Raw genomic sequence first — 25,050 nt, 5'->3', positions numbered from 1 at the left:
AGACCCCGGACTGTTGAACAGCTAAAGCTGTACATCAAGCAAGAATGGGAAAGAATTCCACCTACAAAGCTTCAACAATTAGTGTCCTCAGTTCCCAAACATTTATTGAATGTTGTTAAAAGAAAAGGTGATGTAATACAGTGGTAAACATGACCCTGTCCCAGCTTTTTTGGAACGTGTTGCAGCCATAAAATTCTAAGTTAATGATTATTTGCTAAAAACAATCAAGTTGATCACTTTGAACATTAAATATCTTGTCTTTTTAGTGTATTCAATTAAATATGTGTTGAAAATGATTTTCAAATCATTGTATTCTGTTTTTATTTATGTTTAACACAACATCCCAACTTCATTGGAATTGGGGTTGTAGATCCCACACGATATAGTATGCCTAGTGTGTGTTAGGGGAGTGGAACACAGCAATAGTATGTAATCAGCCTCAACGACTTTTTCCTTTCTCCATCTGTTCTTCCTGACGACTAAAAAAGAGGAATTGACCCTACATGAACCTCTTCGACCGAACTGTCTGACCCTCAATGAGGCAAGGCCCCCCTGCGGCCATGAATTCCTACTTTGGGATACTGCTGATAGCTGCAGACAGCCCTCATGTAATATCAAGGTTTCCTGATGCAACCCTCTGACCCTCATCATAGTGCTTGTGTTGGGAGGCTGAATGGAAATGAAAGAAAAAAAAAACTTTGTAGAATCTTGATGATAACCCTTATGAATACCATTCAGGATATAATTTGTCAAATGAATATCAACAGCAAAAACAATTTAAAAACAACAACAACAACAAATAAAGATGACACATTTTGATTTTTAATATTTCACCTTCCATGGCAACATCAAAAAGGGGGAAATATTAGAAAGACATCTTACTGTAATATGATGCAGTGCAGTTCTACATCACTGCGAACTGCAACCACGTTGATCAAGTTTGTTAGGATTGCACATAAAAAAAACCTTTTCAATCATTTTTCATGAAAGTTTTCCGTAAAACTATGCTGTAAACCCAGGATTTGTTTTCACTTATTTATATTTATTTTTTATAAATCAATATAGCTATTTTTAAGTTGACCTACTTAACTATCAGTTTATTAAAGACCTTACAGGTATAGAAAATGGATGGATGGACTGATTGTTCAACTTTGGAGCAGGTCTGAGTGCCATTCTGGTTGTTTTTGTAGACTGCAGGAACTGTTTTTGACATGGCACTTGGCTACTACTGTGCAATTGTATCTCGTGAAGTGGGCGGCGAGTGTATGTGTGTGAAGTAAAGTTACTAAGAAGGGCAGCTGACTCACCTTGGAGCGTGGCGGCGCCCGGATGTACCATTTGCAGTCGACGGCCTCGTTCGCGCCAGCCTTCCCGTCTCTGGTGATCTGATGAGACTCGACGATACCTTCTGGACCGACCATGTCGTACTGACATGCTGAAACAAACAAACAAACACACGTGCACACACACACAACAGTGACAAGGCAAAGACACCCTTGTCAGTTCAACTAAATACAGTATTTCTCAGTTACTAAAACATAAAACCCTATTGTCTGAACCAGTGTCCCGAACCTACTTGCTGAATTGGTGACCCTTTTGATAGATCCTTAAGCACTTTTCACCTGGTTAGACACAACTCTTAAACGTATTTTCACCTACTAAAACATGTTTTGCATTCTGATGCACTCGTGTTGGATAATGGTAATTACAGGTTGCAAAAGTGAAAGTCCATTAAAGCACAGGTTTCTCACCACAAACACAGCAACTCAAAATTGATCCAACTTGTGACTAATGATGTCAAGAAACCAATATAAGCCAGTTCAGGGAGGACTGGTTATTGAAGTTGCACTACGGATAGATGACCAAAGAGACAGAGGCAGAGTAAGCATAAGAGGTGGCTGAGGAGAAAGAGGAGAGAGAATAGGTATAAGACAGAAACATTACGTATTTCACATGAAATACGTTGCAACTTTTGTAGCCCATGTGCTTTTCCATGGTGTGACAATAAGGGAGTGCAGCGAGTGCAGCTCAACCTAAGCAGATTGACAATGTCCATCATAGTCTGAAGTTTCAGAGAGGTGAACATGTAATTGCTTTTTTTTTGTAAATTACGTACGTTTACAGTACGACTCGATACAGTGCTGTACACAAAACGGTGTTTCAGTACATACATTTTCCGTTATACTTGGAGGCCTAGTACTTATGATTTTAATTTAAACAGGATTTTTGTTTTGTTTTGCAAAATGCGTTCCAATTGTAAACAATGAATATTATTTCTACAGCTTTATGCTCTGATCAGTGAGTTTTCCTTTTTTCTGTTGTGTGTAATGACTGTTCAGTAGTGTTTTTCATTTTCATTGACTTGGGGTCTGATTTGACAACAATGTTTGGTTTTGAGCACTGAGTCAGAGGTTTTGCGGATGTAGCTTGAAAATTGGGTTTTGTGCTTGCAGTTCAGAGAAAACAAAGGATGATTTGAAGAAATATTTCTTAGCAAATGAGAAAAACTGGAGGGAGAGAGAGAGCGGGAGAGAGAGAGAGAGAGAGAGAGAGAGAATTATACCTACAGGGTAGAGGTGGTGGTACTCCCAAGTCTGCAAAGTCTGGATCTGAGGAGAGAGTAGAGGAGGGATTGCAATATCACAAAAACAGGATCTTATGAAACACAGTCAGGTGACAAGATAGAACAATGCCAGGAAGGATTTCCTGTGCCATTACAGAAAACTAATACGCACATTGCCGTACAACATTCAGACCAATAAAAATATGTTAATTTTATGTTTTCCCGGGTGTCCTCCTCATGAAATAAGGAAGATTAATAAAATATGAATTAGCTAAATTAATAAGCTATTACACAGCTACAGAGCTGATTGTTCTGAACGGAGCTGTGGATAGTTGTTAATAGAAAAATGGAGTAGGTTCTCTTTTTGCAGCCATAAAAGGAGCCAGTCTTTTGGGAAGACTTTCTATACAAGATTTTGATTTTAGAATTGTTTTTACATTTATCTAGAACACTTGAGAGGTCACTGATTTGGGACCTGAAAGAGGGCTCACAATCTCTCTTCTACTGTAGAACGACAAACTGTTCCTCATTTTCAATTCATAATTCTTTCTGCTACATTTTAGGTTAATAGGGAAAAAAAGTGGTGCATAGTGTTAGAAGTATTACAGAAAAATGTAGAGGGCATTTAAAGATGATACATATAATCCATCATGAAAATTCTCACAGTGGGAGTGTGCCAAGCCCATACATTTTATCAGCCTCATGAGATAAGAGAAGTATCTGGTAAAGTTTTGAAAGTCACCTTGACGGAGAAGGTTTGAAGCATACATTTTGTATAATGTTGCAATAAAGTAAATCAAGAACCTCGGCCGCTGTTTGCACCTGGACCATTACCACCTGATCTTGTTCACAAAGAGTCTCAACTGACAGAAACTTCGACCCTTGAGCCAGCGCCACTGTGCATCCTCTATCTATAGAGTATCTATCCATCCATCCAGTTTCTATAGTGCTTATCCTCATTAGGATCGCGGATGAGTTGGAACCTATCCCAGTTGACTTTGGACGAGAAGCAGGGTGCACAATGGACTGTTCACCAACCAAACCCAGGGCAGGCATACTGTTAGCTCTTAGACAGAATAGGAAATCAGCGATTTCAGACCAGTTGCACTTACATCCCTGGTTATGAAGATTTTTGAAAAAGTAATAAAAGATATGTTGGTCCCTCTTATCCTTTAGATGGCAAATTAGACCCTTTCACAGTTTGCCCAAACGTTTTATTCTGGATTAAGTGTACACACCTTGAGAGACCAAGGCTTATGCACCAATTTTATTCGCAGACTTTTCTTCTGCTTTTAGGAAGATGCAGCTCCAAATTTTAATCGAGTGTCTTGCATCTTATTTTCAATTTCCTTATCAGCTTTTATTGTAGCTTTTCGAAGTTCTTGCTGACAGAGTCCAGCAGATTCGGGTGAAGTGATCCATGTCAAGTACCAGGCTCTCATTTATAGGTTCACCTCAAGGATGTGTCCTGTCACCATTTCTTTTTATACTGTACACCGACAGCTGTAGAACATCACAGGAGGGCAGTCATATTGTGAAGTTCCCTGATAATAAGACTCTTGGCCAAAGACTAGATAATGATCACAGTAATGTTTTACCAGCTTTTGTTCAGTGGTGTGACGATAACTCCCTGGATCTTAAGGTTCTAAAAACCAAAAAGAGCTAATCATCGCTTTTAGACTGAACAAAGAAACACCAAAAGCAAGTACTATTCATGAAGAAGAAGATGAGCTTGTTGAATCAATCATATACTGTAAGAACCTCGGCACTGTGTTCGATTCCAAGTTGAAATATTACTTGAACACTTGCAATCGTAAAACTAGGTCAACAAAGAATTCCTTTAACTCAACGCATTTATTGAAAGCCTTTTAGCCTTTTAACCTTTTCTTTTATCTGTGGGTTCAATAGGATGTCAGTCAAAGACAAAAACTGTCTGAACAGCATTGTCATTGTATGCTCCAAAATTATTGGGGTCAAATAGAGACACTTGGGCTCTCACTGGGAGAAACAAGCGGCTGAAAAAAAAAACATACAAATGATGAAAGAAAAATAACATGTTCTTGCCACAGAATTTGTCCTGAATTCTCTCTGGCTGGTGTTAACTGTTTGCCCCTAATAAGGACAAACAGATATTCAAAATCATTCATTCTTTTTGCTATAAGGCTACTAAACACTAGATCCGCTCTTTTTAAATGAATCGCTAATCTTTTAATTTTGAATCTTTAAAATATATATATATATATATTACATGATGTGATTTTATTATGTTTTATTGTGCTTATTTCATTGTTCTTATTTATGCACTTCTCTCACCTGGTCCCGTAAACGAGTTGCCATGTCCTATAGGACGTTGTTTATTCTGCGTTTGTCTGTTAAAGATGAATGGGCACTTGGACCTTGAAGCTGTAAACAAATTGCCTGCACCAGGATCAATAAAGTTGTGTGAATCTGAATCTGAAGTGTGAATGCTGAGATGTTCAACTTCTAAAAAAGTAAGATCGGTACAGTAATAGTGTGTTAACTATACCATGGCATTACTGGAAGATGATACTGTAGCTCTTACTGTACATAGTGCCAATCAAAGTCCTCTGATGTCATTCCTATGCTGCTCACATCCACTAGAGTGCATACTTGTGTGGTATCCAGGAATTGCATTTCACGCAAATGATCCCAGTTCTGATTATTATCCAATAAAAGTGAAAACTTTACAACAGTGGCACTTTATCACACTGTAACCTTCTATTAGGAAAAGTAAGATCAAAGCCACAGTATCAAACGCAAATGTCACTGTAAAGTATTCCAGTCCACTGACAAAGCAGTCGTACTGTTAGCTATGAGATCATGTGCAAACACACGCACACTAACACAGTAAGGCATTAGATGTGGCTGTTCCTCGTCAACTTCAGATCCTCTAACTATCAACTGAGCCCATTGTGGAAGAAAGCATTGATTGCACAGCTGGAGCAACTTGTCCAAATGTCATGGGCTTTTCTCTGTGTATGTTCCCACTTTTTTTCTGTCAAGACATGAGTCACAGTGTCAATGTCTGTATGTTTGTGTGTGCGTGTGTGTGTGCGCAGCGGACCTGCAGAGCAAGTAAAAAAATAAAAAAATAAAAAATGATGACAATGTGAGGCTAGCCGGCGAAAAGCTGTAATCAAAGAGTAGATATTCTTGGCCTGATTTCAGCTCAGTTCCATCAATCGATGCCTAACCTCCTCCCACACTTAGGATGTAGAAAAGAAGTGCACACAACCACTGTGATGTTACTTGTTTAAATCTGTTAATTGTGCTGCTCGTCGAATAGGAAGATTGTTTTTTATAGATAATAATGCTGAAACAATTAGTTCATTTTGTGGTTGTAGTTAAAGTGCCAATCAAAGTCCAGATCCAGAGTTTTGGGCAGCACGGTGGTCCGAGTGGTTAGCATGTCTGCCTTACAGTTCAGAGGTTCAGGGTTTGAGGCTTTATTTCGGCCTTTCTGTGTGGCGTTTGTTCTCCCTGTGCTTGTATTGGTATTCTCCGCTATTCTGACTTCTCCCTCCCCACATTCCAACATATGCAGGTTAACTCAAGACTCTAAACGACTCATAGGGGTTAATGTGAGTGTGAAGGAGGACAAGCGCTTTAGAAAATGGATGGATGTAATTTTGATGTCTCAGAAAGTGGATCACTCGCTTGACTTCTGTGCAGGCACTGTGGCTTCAGTTCCCGCTCAGTGACATTTTCAATGAGTGTGAATGTTTGTCTGTCTCTACGTGCCCTGCAATTGACTATTATCCCAATCAACACGTATTATCTTATTTTTTTATTCATTTAACACTGCTGTTGTTGTGTGTCTTTATCAGAAATGACTTTGTTCTGAGTGTTTCAAATTATTATTTTTATCCCCCGTAATGTTACGACTTAACTTAACAGATCCAGCTCACCACATCACTTTATGTGGCCCACGAAACCAAATCATTTGTGTCAACTTCCATGATTCTTGCTAAAATCTAAGCCAAAATTTAAAATCGTCATATGTGATAAATAATAATGGTGAGATATTGCTAGCATTTTTTGTTGTTGTTACCAACAATGAGTATATGAGCATAATACGATGACGTGATGAAAAAATGTTTTGGTTTCACAGTCATAATGGTCCTCTGAGGGAAACCGTATCAACAATGTGGCCCATGACGAAAAAATTTTGACATTCCTAGGTGTAGTTAATAAAGTTACCAGCAAGCGTGTACGCAAAAAAATGACGTTTGATGATCTTCTTGTGTTTGTATTTGCAAGGATGCCCTTACAGAAGTCTATTAGCCTCCTCCAAGATATGTGGGTGATGTGTGCAGAAGGGAGGTAGACGCGCATGAAGGATGAGAAAATCAAAGAGAAAGGCAGCTAATGAAACAACGACCTTGAGGTCATGTGTGGTGCTTGTGCCAGAGATTTCTGATTGGTTGCAAGCATCACTTAACCCTCTGACGTCACAAGGTCTAACCACCACATTGGAATACATGCACGTGAACCAACGCACCTCTATACTTACACGGCAACAGAGGCTACTGTGCTTATAAATGCCTCTCGTGCGACCCATGACCTTTTCAGACGAGGGCTGCTGAATTTCAATGAGGAACCCTCTATTTCAACATCAATCACTTCCTCTGCCGCGCTTCCATTTTTGATTAATTGAGTCAATCAATCCCATAGCTTGATGGTTTACAAAAGACGTGTGCAGTGGCAGTTTCTGTCATTGCATTATGGGCTTAAATCAGAAAAGGCATGCAGCGCCGCACTTTTCCCTATTCTGCCGTCCGCTTAAGTCTAAAATATGCGAGTCTTCTGGCCACGAGTTCACTTTGAGTGGAGTAACCCTAAAATGTGGGCGTTCCCTCTCGTATTTTAGCCTTGCGCATATTCTATCAAAGTCTTAAGCACGTTTCCTCTTACGCGCTCCAGAGGCTGTAGTAAGTCTAGCGCCCCGGGAAGGTGAAACATCATATTGCACGTTTTGATTCGCTCCTCGCCCCGACAGCTGCTGATGGACACCTGGCCCTATACGCTGTGTGTGTGTGTTTGTGCGTGCGTGTTGGTAGTGGTATGGGGGATGTGTGAACACACAAGTACCCCATTTAACCCTTACCTTGCCACACTGCAAGACGTGAGGTGCATATTAAACTTCAAAACTATTCTGAAGGAATGATAGCATTTCCAGTACAAAAACAGCACAGTAAGTGAGTGATGTGATGACATCTGGCCTTAATGTGTGTGCGTGTGTCTGCGCACGTGTGTACTATACCATTCTATTCATGCTCTCCTGCATGCAGCTCCCTCCCTCCACTTGTGGGGAAATCAGAGCACATCCACACATTGCCACACCCTCTGCTCTCTTCATAAAGCTCAGCTAAGAGTGTAATCTTCTGAAGCTTACTGTATTTACCCTTTGCAACAGTGGAAACGCTCTCTTTAAAGCCAGAGACACAGATTTCCATGTTGCCATACAAGTACTGTTCAGACATGCACATATAAGCAGAGGCTAATGTGCACTAGTAGGAAAATATGGCAAACATAAATATTCAAAGTCATCGTGCAAAGCCTCCAGAGGAAAATAAATAGCTTGCAGCTCAAAATCCAGTTTACCTCGCTCGCAGAATTGCAGAGTTTATTCACATTAGCAGCCAGACATTCAAATTATTATCAGGGACTGATTAACCATCTGCAACGTGTTCATATTTTTAAGTAAGCAGGCAGCAAAGTAAATTCCTAAGAAGCACACCAGTTTTATGGTATAACGGGCCAAACACCATGTTTTATTCATGAGGTACTCTAACTGGGAATTGAACAGTAAGCGCCAATGCTCCACTTCTGAATGAATGAAAGTAAAAAAAAAAAAAAAAAGTGAATGAGTCTCAGGGTTGGATGTGTGTTGTAATATCCCAGAAATCTCTCTCATGCACACAAAACTCAATTTCCCAGTGGTCCTATTTCTTTCCAGCGGCTCCGCTGTGACATTTAAATAAGCATCTGATTAATAATGTCTGCTTAAGTGGTAGATCAAGCTAATACAGTGCTGTCATTAATCACGACAGGTAGTATTGCAACAGACAGAGTGAGAGCATGAGGCATTGAGAAGGAAAACAGGGGAAAAGAAAGACTGGGTACATAAAGCACCCAAAATACACACACTATTCATGAGGAACGTTGCACAATGAATGACATCAAAGATTCAATTCTGAAGAGCGGTTTCAAAAACTTAGCATTTACAAACATAATAATGCTCAGCAGTTGTAGTTTACAGGGGTGTACATCCACATTCCATCATGGTAAGAAGTACACCTACAGTAGGTAGAATGTTTTCGTTACCTTAGGACTGTTGCCAAGTGCAAATTGTGAGTGAAAAACCAATACCAATGGTCATCACTATACCACTTATACCTAATACATATGAATTACATTTTTAAGGGTACATTTTTGTGCAGATCCAGGATTTTTCAAGAGCTGAATTCCCCCCAAAATATCAGCCAGGGTTGGAACTGGGTCATGAAACCTCTCAGCCAATGTGGCTAAACCATATAAAAATCTTCTAGCTACACTTGTCTGTACTTAGCCACAGCATTACATGTGTTTACATGACTAAACCTTTAGCCACACTTAGCCAGTCCTCGTCACTGGGAAGTCAATAAGCTTTAACAGTGGGCACAATCAAAAGTACCCAGTCATCAATCAAGGCTAGGGCTGACGATTTGAGAAAATCCGACGCACATGGGAAACACAGTGAGCCTGACTCCTCTCCCGAGTCTGCATTGGTGACGAATTGAACTATTTTACGAAGCGGGGGGGGGGGGGGAAAACTAAACCACTAACACTGTTAATACACAGCAAAATAAAAGCACTCAACTTTTATTAAGATGAGCTTTTGATGCAGGGCAATATTCGCTTTGCCACATCCTGTTTCAATTAGCCATTGGCGAGCTGGCAAATGGGCAGCGCGATCACTGTCAGCCAATAAGAAGTGTCGGGTAGATATGTATACATTTTTCCAATTTGGTGCTGATCCACCATAGACTGGTTTGGTTTTGGCAGAGATATTCCTCTATATTGTGCCGGTTTGCCTAATACTAGGGCTAAAAACATAGATGAAACATAGATTAAGCATTTTCAACTAGGCTTTATTCGATGAGAGCCCTACAAAACAGGTTGTTTGGAATGGGGTAGGGATTAGGATCTGCTGTGCACTGATGTGGACACCCTGGTTGTCATGGCCAGTTTCTTATTGATTATCATTGACTAGGAACGATATGAACCACAATGTTGTTCTAAAAGCGACACCGACTACCAATTATACATTGAAACACAGGGAAATATGCTGGTGATATCAGTTTCATTGTTTGTGGTATTCACCAAGGGGATCTTAAGCCATTGTTCTTCACACTTGCGTGGAGACAAAGCTTGACCTTGGCTTGTATTGAAACGATCATAGCACTAACACGCCCTTGAGCCCCAAATGCACCAGTGGAGGTTCTGAGTTGTCACAAATATCAGTTTAGGGGGCAGAGTGTCACAGAATGTGATCGCTGCCCTTGTGTGTGAACTCATGCTTCAGGGGATGCATTATTGATCCCAATAAGAGAAGCTACGATGAGAGCACTTCACATTTGTTGAGGTGAATAGTTGACAATGCACAGCATTATGCACTTATTCCTGTCTATTTTCTGGTAGCAATGCTTTCTACTTTATATTGCTTTAAAAAAAAAAAAAAAAAAAAAGATATGTTTCTTGTAGAAAGAGAGAGCAGTGTACAGAGCAGAAATGGTATGCAGTATACAATGTTCAATGTTTCAATTTGCAAACTAAAAACAAGCTGCCTGGTAATCACAAATATACCTTTGTTTACAGTTACTGGGATCAGAACCTAAAAGATTCTCCTTGGGGATCAATATGTTTACTGAATTGAAGTCTTTCATTAACCTGCTGATATTCTCATATTCACTAAACGTTAGGTATACAGTACCGTCAAATGTGACTGAATTTAACATAATATCTGACTTTACAATAATAAGGCTCAGTTTTGATTGATGCACACAAGTTTCAAGTTTGTATTAAGGAAATTACTTTTTACAAAGAAAAAAAATCCAAGCACGGGGCACTTAGCCACACAAAAAAACATTAATACTGCCGTCGAATTAAGCACCATTCTTCCTCCGCACTCTGGAGGCTGTCCTAAGTACAGCGCCCCATGAAGGTGAAGGTGGAGGGACGAAAGTGTGTGTGTGTGTGTGTGTGTGTGTCTGCATGTGTTTGTGTGTTTCTCTCCATCTACAGTAGTCCATTGATCAAGTCCGTAAATGTACGCCTCATTCCCTGTCTCATTGAAAGCTCCTGGGAGGCAACACTAAGGGCTGGAAGCAGACCACCAACCACCAATATGCACATTCCCAATGTGAGCATCGGTAGCCTACACTGTAAAGTAAGGCGGAATGATAGGTTTTTCAGTTGAGGGGAGAAAAGGTATCTTGGGCACCAAGCTCCTCGAGGAGCACTTAGTGGCTCCCTTGTATCGCAGGTGCTTCTGTCTAAGTGACAGACACGTTCCATCCAGCTTCTATTTGGGCAGCCATGCAATAAATCAACACAGCATCACCGCTGAGCCATTTTATTACGGTGCACAAGTGCGTCACAGTGCAACCGAGGGAGACGAAGCGACATAAAGGGACATTTCCACAAACAATGTCTGAGACTCTTGATTGCTTTCTCAAGATTGTGTTTCATCTCACTGTTACCGAGTGAAGAGAGGGAACAGACTTCGTTTTTCAATTTTCAAGGACCAGGGGTTGGATCAGAGGCTCAATTATGTCTATGCCAACAATCTTGTTCAATTTGACCAGCTGGAGTGATAAACTACAGCCAAACCCACTTTAGTTGAAGACGTCGCGACTCGGGTGTGAGGACTAAAGAAGGACAAGGTAATGGTCAGTGTGGCGCATGCTGATGTTAGCTACTGTGCCAGTGAGGGCTTAATCAAGTAATATATTGAAAAGGGAATCTGATTGGATGGCTACGATCCTTCCTTGGCTGTATATCTTCTTGAGGGAAAATTTAAAGTGAGCATTTTTTTTCTTCTTAAAGGCTCTTGTATGAAGTTCAGTTAGATTGTGCAGCTGTACCTGATGAAGTGACCCATGACAAGATTGTGGATCTAGTCTGCATAGTCCATATTGTATTTGTTCTCAAGCAAAATGATACGTTAGAGTGCATGATGGTGCACACTGGCTTTAGAATGGATGCTGATATCTTGATACCATACCATTGATTTTTTTGGCTTCTGGTGCCTCACCTTAGTGAGATACCAATCCAACTAAATGAAAGCAGAGTAATGATAGGTCTAATGGCAATAGATCTGCTCATCTTTTAGACTCGGATACTCAATACACAATGCAGTTCTATGGGGAAACATACTGTACCTTTCATATAGATCTTCAGAGGAGAAAAGCAGTTCCTTTTATTGATGTTGTTAAAAATGGATTAAACTCTTCTTCTTGGAGCCAGCTTCTAAAAGAAACATTTCCTCTCAACACAAAATGTTCGATTATTGGAGCAATTTGGATTGCTATAGAAACATTGTGCATGTTGTTGAGGTGTGATCAAATGCTGGATATTAATGCAGATGGTGAAAATGATCCATTCTTTCTCCATCTTGGAAATAGGAGATTTACGTGATTGTAATTTAAGGTATAATACTGTAGGTAAAGTGTTGAAATTTATTTTCCATGGTATTGGACTTGATTTGACAGACTATTTAATTATTTACTTATTTATTGATTGATTGATTTATTGTTTTTCTAATCAAGCACAGTATTCCTATGTGTTACGAAGACCAAATAACCAAATCCAGTCCAATGTTCAACATACCATTATCCCCCTTACTGTGCAAACAGTATATGAGACATTACTGTAATGCAACATGTTGAAAGTAAATTCTTCTGTCCTTAAATACAACAACAACAACACAAAAAGTGATTTGTTTTTATAATCCGGATGATTACAGCAAAGATTTGGTCGCATAAATCCCCTCAAAACAATACAAACATAGTCTTATCTGCCAGATCTACTGCGTGATCTCATTTCATTTTTGATGTTGTCATATCATTTAAATAAAATAGGAGCACACTTTAGGGACATGCAGCCATCCTTTAAATCCAGAAGCAGTTCCTAACTTCTCAGGTTGGACATGGTGACCTTTTTTAGTCAAATAACAGCAAGAGCTGTGCACTTCTCTTGTTTGTATTTTAGTTTAACATTGATCTGTTTGATCGAGATCGATTGATTGAGAGAGAGCGAGAGAGACCGTTAGAGAGAGAGAGCGATAGAGAGAAAGAGAGTCCACTTTATTTGACCCATTGTCAGCATTTTCATTAATCCAATCTAGCGTTCATGATTAAGGCTCAGACAGATCAATCTTTAAGGTTGTTTATCGTCCATTTCAAATGTCACCTACAATGGGGAGGAGGTTTACCAACTTATTAACAAGTAACTGAGTGGGCCAAAAGTACAGTATATGTTCCTGCATCCTGACCTAAAGACAATAAAAGTGGTATCATAGTAAAAAACAGAAATTCCAATTTTACAGCGACAATGTGGACTGTATCATCATGTATACATACAGTACATACAATATATATACTATATACTATAATTTGACTATTTGTCGCATCCAGCATTATGTGCTTTAATACACACTCCATTTGAGTGATCACTCAACATTATACACATTTGAAATGGAATTTCAAACTGAATTCAGGTTTTTTTTTTTTTTTACTTGAATTTGAGCCAGCTAACTGGGCTTCTTTGAGAGGTCTGAAATTAATCAGGCATAACATTCAAACACTAAAACACTATCATGTCACGTAAAACGTATCTTATCAGGGCTTGTAGGGCTGCAACGAATACTTGAATGCTTCAAGTAATTCGAATACAAAGAAATGCTTGAGGGATTTTTTCTACTTCTGGGAACCGCTTATTTATCTCATTTAATGCCAGACTTCCCAGTTTAATTGACTTTCATACTGTATCAGTAGTAATGTCTGCACGTCTTTAAGAGGGTTGGCGGGGGGTAAGTAGCGTGATCTAAGTGTAAGGAAAAGTCATTTTGGGCATGAGTTGTGACCGACAGCAGCTTGCAAGTTTGTGAGATTCCTGTGTTGCCGCGAGTTCAATAAAATGACTAAAAGTGCATCGGCGACTCCCTTCTTCCTTGACCACTTCCAAGGGCATGACAATACTATTGGTATAAACAGTAACTGCCTGTTAATGGCAGGAAAGAGTTAGTTGCCCTGAATATGTTACATTATATTACAGTCACGCACACTGTAGTTTTATATTATGGCCAGTGTCCTTACATCGGAAAATGCTAAGAAAAAAATGCTAAGTTTAAAGAGTTTTTTTTTTTTTTTTGCCACACTGAAAATGTTTCTAGACAAGAAATACATTTTTCTGCTCAATCTGAATTTAAGAAATAAAACAGTTGACTATCAAAAAAAATAAAAACATCCATTTTTAAGTGAAATTGATTTTTTGTGTGTGTGTGTATTCATAATTGGTCTTTAACCATCAAAAATATAACTTATCCGAATACTCGATTATTCGATAACGTTTTTAGTAGGATACTCGAATATTAAAATATTTGATCGCTGCAGCCCTAACCGCTGGCGACTTGAATATGTCCGCAGAGCTCAGTATTTGTCTGCCTGGGCCCCGGTCAAATTCAACAAAAAAAGCGTTAGACCAACGCTCTCCCTTGTGCCAGACATGGTCTAAGCAGGTGTAAATACAAAGCCACTTTCTGCCACCAAATTATCACTCTGGCAGGTGCATGACCCTCTGCAGTGCCGGAACGCCCAGTATGGCAGTGACTGGTCTGCCCAATTGACAAACACGTGCAGTGAGCCTTGCACATGCACGAAAATCAGGACATGTCAGCATTGGTGGCCCGATGCAGACGTGCTGCTTATGAAAATAAAACCCAAAGAGTATAACATAAAGAGAAAGTGTGAGAGCAAAAGCGTTAAAATGTCTTCATTTTTCTCAAACCAATTGGAGGCCTTTCGTCTTTGCAGCTTTAAGCATGTCTCAGATCTACTTGCCAGGAGGACGTTGGCAATTTTTTGACTTGAGTTCGTTGTCACATTTCTGTTGGGGCCAATTATGTATTACTCGTGCACTCACTGTAGTTGTCTCGCCATGCTGCACTATTTGCATATACTGGCCACTCATGCCAGAGTAGCATCTGCTCCATTTGCACACCGATTGAGGAGTATCTGTAACATTTGCACAACCAACATTGTCCCAGATTATCACACTACTCGTCACTTTAAACCGCATACACTCCTTGAAGTCTCAGCGCCCTTTGCACAATGGTCATTGCACCGGACTATTGCAATATTAGTCATTCGAACTGCTCTAAGTGCGAGAGGACTCTGCACCTTTTTGCACAGTTGTTTTTTGTCAATGTCTTTATGTCTCCAAAGTGTTCTGTAAATTGACTGTCTGTTGTACTAGAGCGGCTCCAACTACCGGAGACAAATTCCTTGTGTGTTTTGGACATACTTGGCAAATAAAGATGATTCTGATTCTGATTTATTTTATGCAACAGGTCTGTAAGTGTTGAGCATTGATAACTAAAAACAAAAAGATAGGACCTCAAACTCGCCCCAACAGACATTAACTCATTCCCTGCCAATGCCGTCCAAAGACGTCATTCAGAATCCATCTATTCCCTGCCAATGCTGTCTAAAGAAGACAATGGCGTTTTTTAACGGGGATGGGTGTGGGAGGTCTTGTCCAGTTTATGTGTGATCGTCAAGTCTCTGGATAACTGAAATGAGGAATGGCACCCTGTAGAGGGCAACAATGCCTTGATGTGAACGTCCCTACCTCAGAGGAAGAAGAGGAAGAAGAAGGAGGGGGCAGGCCGGCGGGGTGAAAGACACAATGAGAAGAGACAAAGATAATGGCGGAAAAGAGAGAAGACGAAATGAAATCTAAATCTAAAAAAAAAAAGCTTTCAGTACGAGAAATTTATCGCGCCAAGGCAAGAAAAATATTCCTGCGACCGACAGGTATGACGCCTTAGATCATGCGGGGGAATAAAGGATGACGCTCCGAGCCCATTGCTTTGTTGCAAGGCTGTCGCCCAAAATGCCGGGCCATAAATACGGCAAGATCCTCTCGGCTGCTTTCCTGCTGATCATCTGCTGACCAGGATTTGAATAAATGGGATCCGGAATTGTCAGATGAGTGAACTCCCTCTGGTTCACCTGGAAGCAGCAGAGCTTCATCCGAGCTTCCTCCGACGAAGACGAAGGTAACTATTGCAGATCACGTTAGCTTCATTTAGCGAGCAAACATGCGCCTTCAATCCTTGTTACGTAAAAATATTATTTATTCCCACCAGTTCACATTACAAAGTAACATCTGTTGCCAGTACTGATTTGAATTTTCCATTTACAGCTCGTCCATCTTGCAATAATGGAACACCTGTGAGTCGAATGTCTTTTAGGATTGCGACAAAGTAATGTGTTTTTTTTTTACCCTTGCAAAACACGTCATCAATAAAAAGTATTCTCTAGTAATGGTATGTATTTTTTTAAACTTAAAGAATATGTGTCCAACAGACATTCGACTCCCATTACAGTACGCAGTGCAGACAAAAAAAAGGTAATTGAAAGCTACTACAGCAATTTCAGCAATGTATTTTTTAGTAATAGTTATATTTCTAAACTGCACAAGTTGTGCTTCAAGCAGAAGTAGGGACTGGTTTCAAGGACAATGACCACCACACAAGATTCCATTCACCGTCACCAAAGAAAATCCAGATGTGGATAAAACTTTGCTAGATTTTATGCGCAAGGTAATAGAAACCTGGACTAATGAGCAAACGGTAGAGGAGGAGAATTTGGAGGAAAAAAGTGCAAATGTGGGAGCCCCATTTGTTCATGCATTTTTGTCAAATGTAAATTCTGTACATAGTTATACATGTAAATCAATGATTTTTCTTTCAAAAGTACTTGTCAGTGTTGTTTTATGTTCAGATGTTTGAGAGTTTCACTAAAGAAAAAAAATAATGGTGTCGAAGTCATTGTTCTGCTTGATCTGTCTGCTTTCATAAAAAGGCTGTTTTCTCAGTTTTTTCCTCCAAAAACAGATTTGGCTGAAAGTAGCCTGTATTTGACTGCTGATCACTAAATAACGGTATAACATAGAGACAAACTTTTTTTTCTGATGAAAGAAGAGAGTCTGATGTTTTTGGTGTTTACATCGTCATAGTACACAATATTCTGTGGGGCTTGAAAAATGAGTGAAATTGCCCGAAAATGCCTGGCAGTCTCGGGGTTTCCTGCTGAGGAAACAACTGGCAGTGAATGAGTTAACATTTCTTACACTCGCTGCGGTCATTCATTATCCTTTTATCCCATGCATTATTTCACAGTTAAAATATAGCGCTACCGTGGAAATAAGTGAAATAAATACCATTTATGCTTGACACAGCGCACAGAGCCAAATGACGAGATTAATGCTGGTTAAGCTCCACTAGCACATTACGCAAGAGGTCGCATCACTTGCTAGAAAACAAGAACAACTTCTAGGGGCAAGAATGTCTAAGATATATCATACTTTACTTCTTGTCTTTGTAACACATACTTTGAGATTTTGTTCAACCTGTGGGACACAATGTGTGTGGGGATGTTGACTGTATTGCAATTTGTTAATATTATAAAATAATTTTCCCCCTGATTGAATAATGGAGAAAATCTGTTCCTGGGTCCAACTTTCACATCATAATAGTTTTATAACCTGTAGAAGCTTTTCAAGGGAAATTTTAAGATGCTTAACTGCCTTACCTTATCGTGGTGGAGGGGTTTGTGTGTCCCAATGATCCTAGGAGCTAAGTTGTCTGGGGCTTCACGCCCCTGGTAGGGTCACCCACGGCAAACAGGTCCTAGGGGAGGGACCAGACAAAGGACGGCTCCAAAAACCCCTATGAAGAATAAATCAAATGGATCTAGGTTTACCTTTCCCGGACGCAGGTCCCTCTGGAGCCAGGCCGGGAGGTGGGGCTCGAAGGCGAGCGCCTGGCGGCCGGGCCTGCACCCATGGGGCCCGGCCGGGCACAGCCCAAAAGGATAACGTGGGTCCCCCTTCCCATGGGCTCACCACCTGTGGGCGGGGCCATAGGGGCCCGAGCTGGTGTGTGAGGTCGAGAAGTTGCAACTAGATATAGTCGGGCACGCCTCCACACACGGCTTGGGCTCTGGTACCAGTCCTCTTGAGAGGGGTTGGACTCTTTTCCACTCTGGAGTTGCCCACGGTGAGAGGCACCGAGCACGTGCGGGTATACTTATTGCCCCCCGGCTCGGCGCCTGTACGTTGGGGTTCACCCCGGTGGACGAGAGGGTAGCCTCCCTCCGCCTTCGTGTGGGGGGACAAGTCCTTACTGTTGTTTGTGCCTATGCACCAAACAGCAGTTCAGAGTACCCACCATTTTTGGAGTCCTTGGAGGGGGTGCTGTAGAGCGCTCCCACTGGGGACTCCATCGTTCTGCTGGGGGACTTCAATGCTCACGTGGACAATGACAGTGAGTCCTGGAAGGACGTGATTGGGAGGAACGGCCCCCCCCGATCAGAACCCAAGTGGTGTGCTGTTATTGGACTTCTTCCGGAAGAGCTGGATGAAGTGGCTGGGGAGAGGGAATCCTGGGCGTCCCTGCTAAAGCTACTGTGACCTGACTTCTGATAAGCGGAAGAAAATGGATGGATGGTATTTTATGCGATCAAAAGTCAACATAAATTTTTTTTTTAGATAAAAATTGGTTAAATAATAATGAATGTCCCCATAGTCAATCAAGAAAATGTAGCAAAATGGCCATCAAGAACAAAAAGCCAAAGAAAATGTTAAATGGGCGCAGTGTTCTTCCTCTGATGCTTGCTAAAGTGAGCTTTGGTGAAGTACAATATGTTGATGTCTTCTGCAACATTGACCAACTTTGGAGGCATATTTAGATTTTCGTACGGTGTTAGGGGCATTCGACTTTAGAGGTTCACTGAATTTTATTTATGAGTCTTAATCTTGAAAATTGTTAATGTTTTATTTTGTTCCTAAACATGCTGTTAAATAAAAGAAGTTCCTGAAATGTTGTATTGTGTCAGTAAATATTTGTAAAGTTGCTACGATGTCAGTGTGTGTAGGTTGTCTGTGTACTTTTACTATATTAGCTGTTCTTCACATTTTTATATCGTCGTAAACTGCGTGCATTAAACTGTCAGCTGCAAAAAAAAAAAAAAACAGCCTTTATTCTCGTACAGGATGCCAGTTGTAACATGATAAAGTATTCACTTTGTTTTAGCGTTTTAAAGTGTGACGAAACGAAAAGAAGCTGGAGCACTCGGGAATGCTGCAGCCTGGTCGCTCATGTAACACGACACAAACGGCATCACAAGTAGCAAATGCAGCGAGATGTTCAGATTATAGACAGAGAGAGGGGAGAAAACGGAAACTGGAAAATTGGCTGAATGACAGAGGTGATGGAAAGTAGTAGGCACTCCCTGTATATGATATAAACGACTATATGCTTTCTGTTAATCTGATGACATGGTGTCAAGGTTTGTGGTGTGCGCGTGTGTGCGCGTATGCATGTGTGTGTGAGACTGTTGATGTTGAAAGTAGCATTCTGTAAGAAACAGTGTTCTATGACAATGAGTCATAGCGCTTAGCTCTTTCTGCATCACTGTGGCAGCCTTTTAGTTGAGCACCGCCAATAGCTGCAACACAAGCAGCTCCAAAAGAAAACCAACATATTAGAAAATGCTTTCAGTACGATGACGTGATGGTCCACACCAGTGGTTCTGAAACTTTTTCTACCAAGTACCATCTCCATTATCCAATTCGAATTTAGAATCAGAATTTTGGTTGAAATACAGTAATCTAGTAGGCCAAAGTGTTCCTCATAAATTTTTTATTATCACTTTTATTGAAAAAAAGTATACCTGTATTATTCTAAGCCACTGTAACTTCATGCACAGTTGGAACATTAACACTGGGATTAAATATAAAAGAAAATTAAAAAACTACCTAAAATTAATTCAAATAAAATGTATTACAAAAAAGTTGTAGTTGAATAAATGACTACAACTAAACAGTTCTTATAAAATAAATGCAAATATATTGTATTGTACTAAAAAGTTAAATAACTTTACTGAAAAAATGTAAATTACAAAATGCACTGTGTGTGAAAAATGTACTGTACATGAAAAATGTACTATACTGAAGTAGAAGTTTAAACAAACTGTATGCATAGCTACAATTTTTTTTAATATATGTTTGACTGTATTTCACATTTTAAATGTTGTACATTCTATTAATATTTAATTCAGAGATTCTTTCAAGTACCACGAGCGAGCTCACTAACGGTACCCGTACCACACTTTTGAGAATCACTGTTACAACCACAACGATAACCACAGTGAAAATAATCATTTCCAGACAGACAAACATCCAATCTCTGTAAGGTGGAAGAGAATAGAATAAAGTAAGGCGTATTGTGAGATGTGTGCATTAAAAGTCTATTGTACAGGTATACTGTTGTAATATGGACAAAATAAATATTGCAATGGTTTTATGCATATGGTACAAGATAGCTTGCATAATATGTGTGCAAAATATTATGCACAACAGGGTGAGATGGTTAGTTCATGTCACACACAACGGCGCTGATGTCATCATAACACTAATACCTATTTAGACTTTGCGTCCAAAGCTGGGAAGGCGATTGCTCACTGTGCTAATCAAATTAAGGCGGGATCAACTTTATGCAAATCACTCTTTCTGTGACCCATGCGAAGCGCAATTCGCATAATGGGTTTTTATACGTCACATGGCTTTACAGCTGTAATAGGTCATACAGTGTCATTTAGCTACTGCTGACAGGAAGGATCCATACAAATTACACTGAATCTAAATGGACACGTATAAAAACACACTTCAAGATGGATTGAAGTTTGTTCTCCGCTATCAAAAGTATGAATATATGCACAAAATTAGTTTCTATGTGACACATAAATGTAATGGCAATGGGAAGAAAAAATAACCCTTTTCAACAGATTTATGTGGCGGGCATGTCAGACCAAAAGGAAGCACTAAGGAATAATAATAATACGACACTTCCAGGTTCCCCTCCAGCTAAGCAATTATATTTTTTTAAGTTACTGTTGTAAATCCAAGCTAATGAGGTTAACTTACTTGTTATGCATGGCAAATGTGTACATGTGCTTCAAGAAACTCAGTAACATTACAGTAGAGAATTTTTTTGGGCTGGTCAACTAAGTTACGGGCTGCTGAATTAGGTGACGAGGTGTTGCCATGGCAATGACAGACATGCTATTCCCCATATTATAGGGCAATACATCATCAATATTATTAGAATTTTCTGAGGCACAAGGGTACCAACCCAAAAACAGAAATGATTTGTTCAAACACTTCACAGCTCTGATACTTGGACTAGTTCAGGGCCCCCATTTGAGGCCCGAAAGCCCAGTTGTGCTGAATCCTCGCATCCACAAATCCATTATTTTTTCAGGAAATTACAAAAACGGCATATTTATGGAGTTATAACGAGTGATTTTTAACACGATGGATTGGTTAATATTCTGTCACTATAACAGAATCATGTTGGGAGTGACAAATAGCATCGATTTCTAGGGTTTAGGTTTGTGACAGACAGCAATGATATGGTAGTCATGCTCACGATACAGATTCCTTGGCAACATGGAGATTTGGCAGAAACAGTCCAACAACAGGGTAATTATTCCTAAAAAAGAACTACAGAGACATGATTTTTGACAATAAAAAAAAGACTGCTAATGATAATGATTAAAGTGATCCACAGCAAACTTTAAACATCTTTTTTTTCATCCAGTTTTTCTTGATTTTACATGATTAAAAAAAGTGATCTATTTCTCACAGGAACTTTTCGGCTATCTACATCAGATGGATAAGTGTGAAGGCATAATTACAAGCTTCCTTAACATTGCCTTGGGTAAACAAGCGCAGAATTGGATAAAGAAGATAACATAACAAAACATCCAGGATTTTGTGCTGAAAGATTTACACAGATTCTGATTTTAGAAACCGTTAAAATGGAGTGATGTCTATCTTAGCATACATGAGTGCAGGTGACTCTTTGAAACATGCAGTCAGAGCTTCAGCAAATGAACAACATCCTAATCAAAAGAGGAATGAGTGATTCTCTGAGATGTTGCTACTCCAACACAAGGGCCCATTCAGCGATGGCGGCTATCTAAATTGAAAAGAGTATTTATACCAACTTAGGGATCGGCCCTTAATGGAAGCGGTCATGCATCAGTTGGGTTACATAAAGATGTCGGCTGGAAAAGGAGGGAGATAAGCACATCCTTTAAAGAGATTTTTAATTTTCTCAAATTGGCTTTTCGGGTCTGGTCGATGGTGTGAATGCGCCTCGACTACACTGGTGTGAGAGTTGTAATCAGATATCAGAAGGGGTATTAGCAGGAAAAAGAGGTCAATTCAGTTTGAGGTAATGAAAACCTTCACTTTGTTTCGTGCAGGATAATGAAAGGAAGAAAAAAAAGCACAAAATGACGAGGAATGTGAAGAGCAAATACAGATACAATGAACTCTGCTTTAAGATACAATATACCAGATAACAGACATGCAAACACCAAAGGCATGAAAAAGGTGACAAAAAAAATAAATATCCGCAGATTATTTTTTTTGGTTGATTTTAACATTCATCCATCCATCCATTTTCTGAGCCACTTCTCCTCACTAGGGTCGCGGGCGTGCTGGAGCATATCGTAGCTATCATTGGGCAGGAGGCGGGGTACACCCTGAACTGGTTGTTAGCCAATCGCAGGACACATACAAACAAACAACCATCCGCACTCACATTCACACCTATGGGCAATTTAGAGTTGTCAATTAAGCTACCACGCATGTTTTTGGGATGTGGGAGGAAACCGGAGTGCCCGGAGAAAATTAGCGCGAAAATTAGATTGGCGCAAACAGCGTCCAATGCGGAAGTCGTAGTTGTAGTCTCACTCACGGAATTGTTGATAAATAACAAAAAAAATGATAAATACAAGTAGTGAGCGACATTTAGATCATTATAACGGAGTAAAAGTACTGTTGCCGCTAGCTGCCAGCGTTCAAGGAGTACGAAACAGCCTATGACGACAGCGACGGCGACGGCACCGCCCCAGGGAAAAACTCATCGGATCTATACGAGTCACGTAAATGGCCTATTTTGAGTTCAAAACGGCGAATTTGGTTCCAGCCTCCTGATTGAAGACCTATAACACTATTAATAAAATGAAAAAAGAAAAAAAAACACAATCCGTTTTGATGTGCTTAAAAAAAAAAATTCAACCAAGACTACGGTATATTTAAATAAATAAACAAATAAATGATCAGTTATGAATAGGGATTTTCTCCTTAACATTCTGCCAATTATAACAATAAAACAACCCACACCCGATAATCTATTCATCATAGGATTTCGTATCTAGGCTCATGATGTTATGAAAGCAGCACAGTCATATTTGAAAACCGAATTATAGTTTAATTTACTCACCTGACTTTGACGTGCTGCAATCAGACTCAGTCCATCAATATAACCCTTTACCATTAATCATCATGTTAAAACATTCTGTTCATTATCCAAATTTGTCAGCACTTGGTTTATGAAACAATGAACCTGTAATCAGCTCCTTTGGTCAGAATTTGGGGACTTTTCACCAAAACAAAACAAACATGGCAGCGGTGAATTGTTTAGATATGCAGTGTTTGTTTGACATTATTGATCCTATACAGTGAGATACGATACAGTATAGTGCAATACTGATATTTCGTCATACTCCTGTTCAATAGTGGGTGAGTACAGCAGCATCTCTAAAAGCATAACAATGCCATATTTCTGTAATATTAACTATATTTATATAATATCACTGCGATTGGCTGGCGACCAGTTCAGGGTGTACCCCGCCTCTCGCCCGAAGATAGCTGGCATAGGCTAAAGCACTCCAGCGACCTTTGTGAGGATAAGCGGCTCGGATAATGGATGGATGGTTGGATGGATATATAATACCATCTATAACAAAAAAAGGGCATCCATCCATTTTCTAAATCGTTTGACCTCATCCGAGTCGTGAGCTAGAGCCCATCCGAGCTGACAAGAGGCAGGGTACACTCCTCGACAGGTAACCAGCCAATTGCAGGGCACATACTGTATTGGCAAAGAACCATTCACACCGGAGAAAACCTATGCGAGCATGGGGAGAAAATGCAAACTCCACACAGGAAGCCCGGCGCCGAGATTCAAACCCAGAACCTAAGAATTGTGAGGAAGGCGTGCTCAACTTTAGGTTATGCTGCTCATAAAGGGCATTGATGCACAAAAAGTTATGTATGACACCTTATTGCTTAAAAACAAAGAAATCTGTTTTTGGCCATTTCCAATATTCTAAACCCCAACAAAAGCTTAGATGCTTAACAAATAGTGTGTCAAGAGAAACATACAGTAGCCTGGAGCCCTAAACCTGTGCAAATTCATATTTAAGCTGCACCAAAGCTTCCCCTTCTTCACATGTTCCATTCTAAAGTTTTCACAAAGCCTCATCGCCTCTTTAAAAGCGGAGCACGACAGAAGTTGGGGACTTCGACTGGTTTCCACGTCATGGTCTATGTCTCATCTGAGCTGCAAACAGATAATGAGGTTTTTAGAGACAGTTTAAATTCCTCTAAGCCCCCGATTCATTTGTTCAGTCTTTATTTCAGTGAATGATGACCCCTCCAAGTCATTTCCGTGACTGAGGAGATGAATTCACTGAGGTGTTCTCGATGAGAAGATGGCCTTTTTTTGCATTATGATGGATTTAAACACCACTTTTAGAAGCTTGTTGGATTTTACGACATTATTTTTGTCTGTGTTGAAAAACAGGCATGTGAAGCGAGGTTTATTTTGTAAAACCAAATTGTATATATATAAGTTGCTTGAAATTTTACCACTTTATTCCCAAAAATAAAAAAATAAAAACTATTTACAAGTAATTACTATGAATTAATGACTACTATTTTTACATGAACTACAAATATTTGTGAGAACCATCAAAAAAAAAAAAAAAAAAAAAGGAAGAACAAAAATACGAATCACGGGAAGAATTTTAAATATAGTGGCAGTAAAGCTGGCAAAGATTTGAATTAAAGTATCACCCAGAGGGCGACACTCGTAGAAGAGGAGCAAATTTATCTTGCATGATTTAAGAAAAGGAGAAAATATATGGAGGGTTGAGGAGTGAGGATCCACCTCTCAATTAAATTATATATCTAGCGCGCTGAAATACAGTATGATGCTTGGATATAAAATATCAGGTGAATGAAGAAGCTACAAACCATTGTGGATTAGTGTGGATTTG

At 39.8% G+C, this 25,050-nt stretch overlaps 1 protein-coding gene across 5 annotated transcripts in view; it reads right to left on the bottom strand.

The window, feature by feature from the left end:
• The window catches only part of neto1l (neuropilin (NRP) and tolloid (TLL)-like 1, like), a 60,038-nt gene that overhangs the window by 22,442 nt on the left and 12,546 nt on the right, over positions 1–25,050 (bottom strand). For 4 of the 5 annotated variants that reach the window (XR_009767412.1, XM_061666983.1, XM_061666984.1 and 1 more), the window contains exons 5-6: positions 2,568–2,609; positions 1,308–1,435 (exon numbers count right to left, since the gene is read on the bottom strand). The exons of the other annotated variant lie outside the window; for it this stretch is intronic. Coding sequence is in view for 3 of the 4 variants with exons in the window: in XM_061666983.1 (XP_061522967.1) it covers positions 1,308–1,435; positions 2,568–2,609 (170 nt within the window). In the remaining variant the exon portion in view is untranslated. The remainder of the gene's footprint in view (positions 1–1,307; positions 1,436–2,567; positions 2,610–25,050) is intronic. 5 annotated transcript variants of the gene reach the window in all.

The sequence above is a fragment of the Phycodurus eques genome, chromosome 21, assembly GCF_024500275.1.
Source record: "Phycodurus eques isolate BA_2022a chromosome 21, UOR_Pequ_1.1, whole genome shotgun sequence".
NCBI classification, from domain to species: Eukaryota; Metazoa; Chordata; class Actinopteri; order Syngnathiformes; family Syngnathidae; genus Phycodurus; species Phycodurus eques.
The sequence above is the reverse complement of the archived record's forward strand: the minus strand, read 5'-3'. Positions and strand labels throughout refer to the sequence as shown.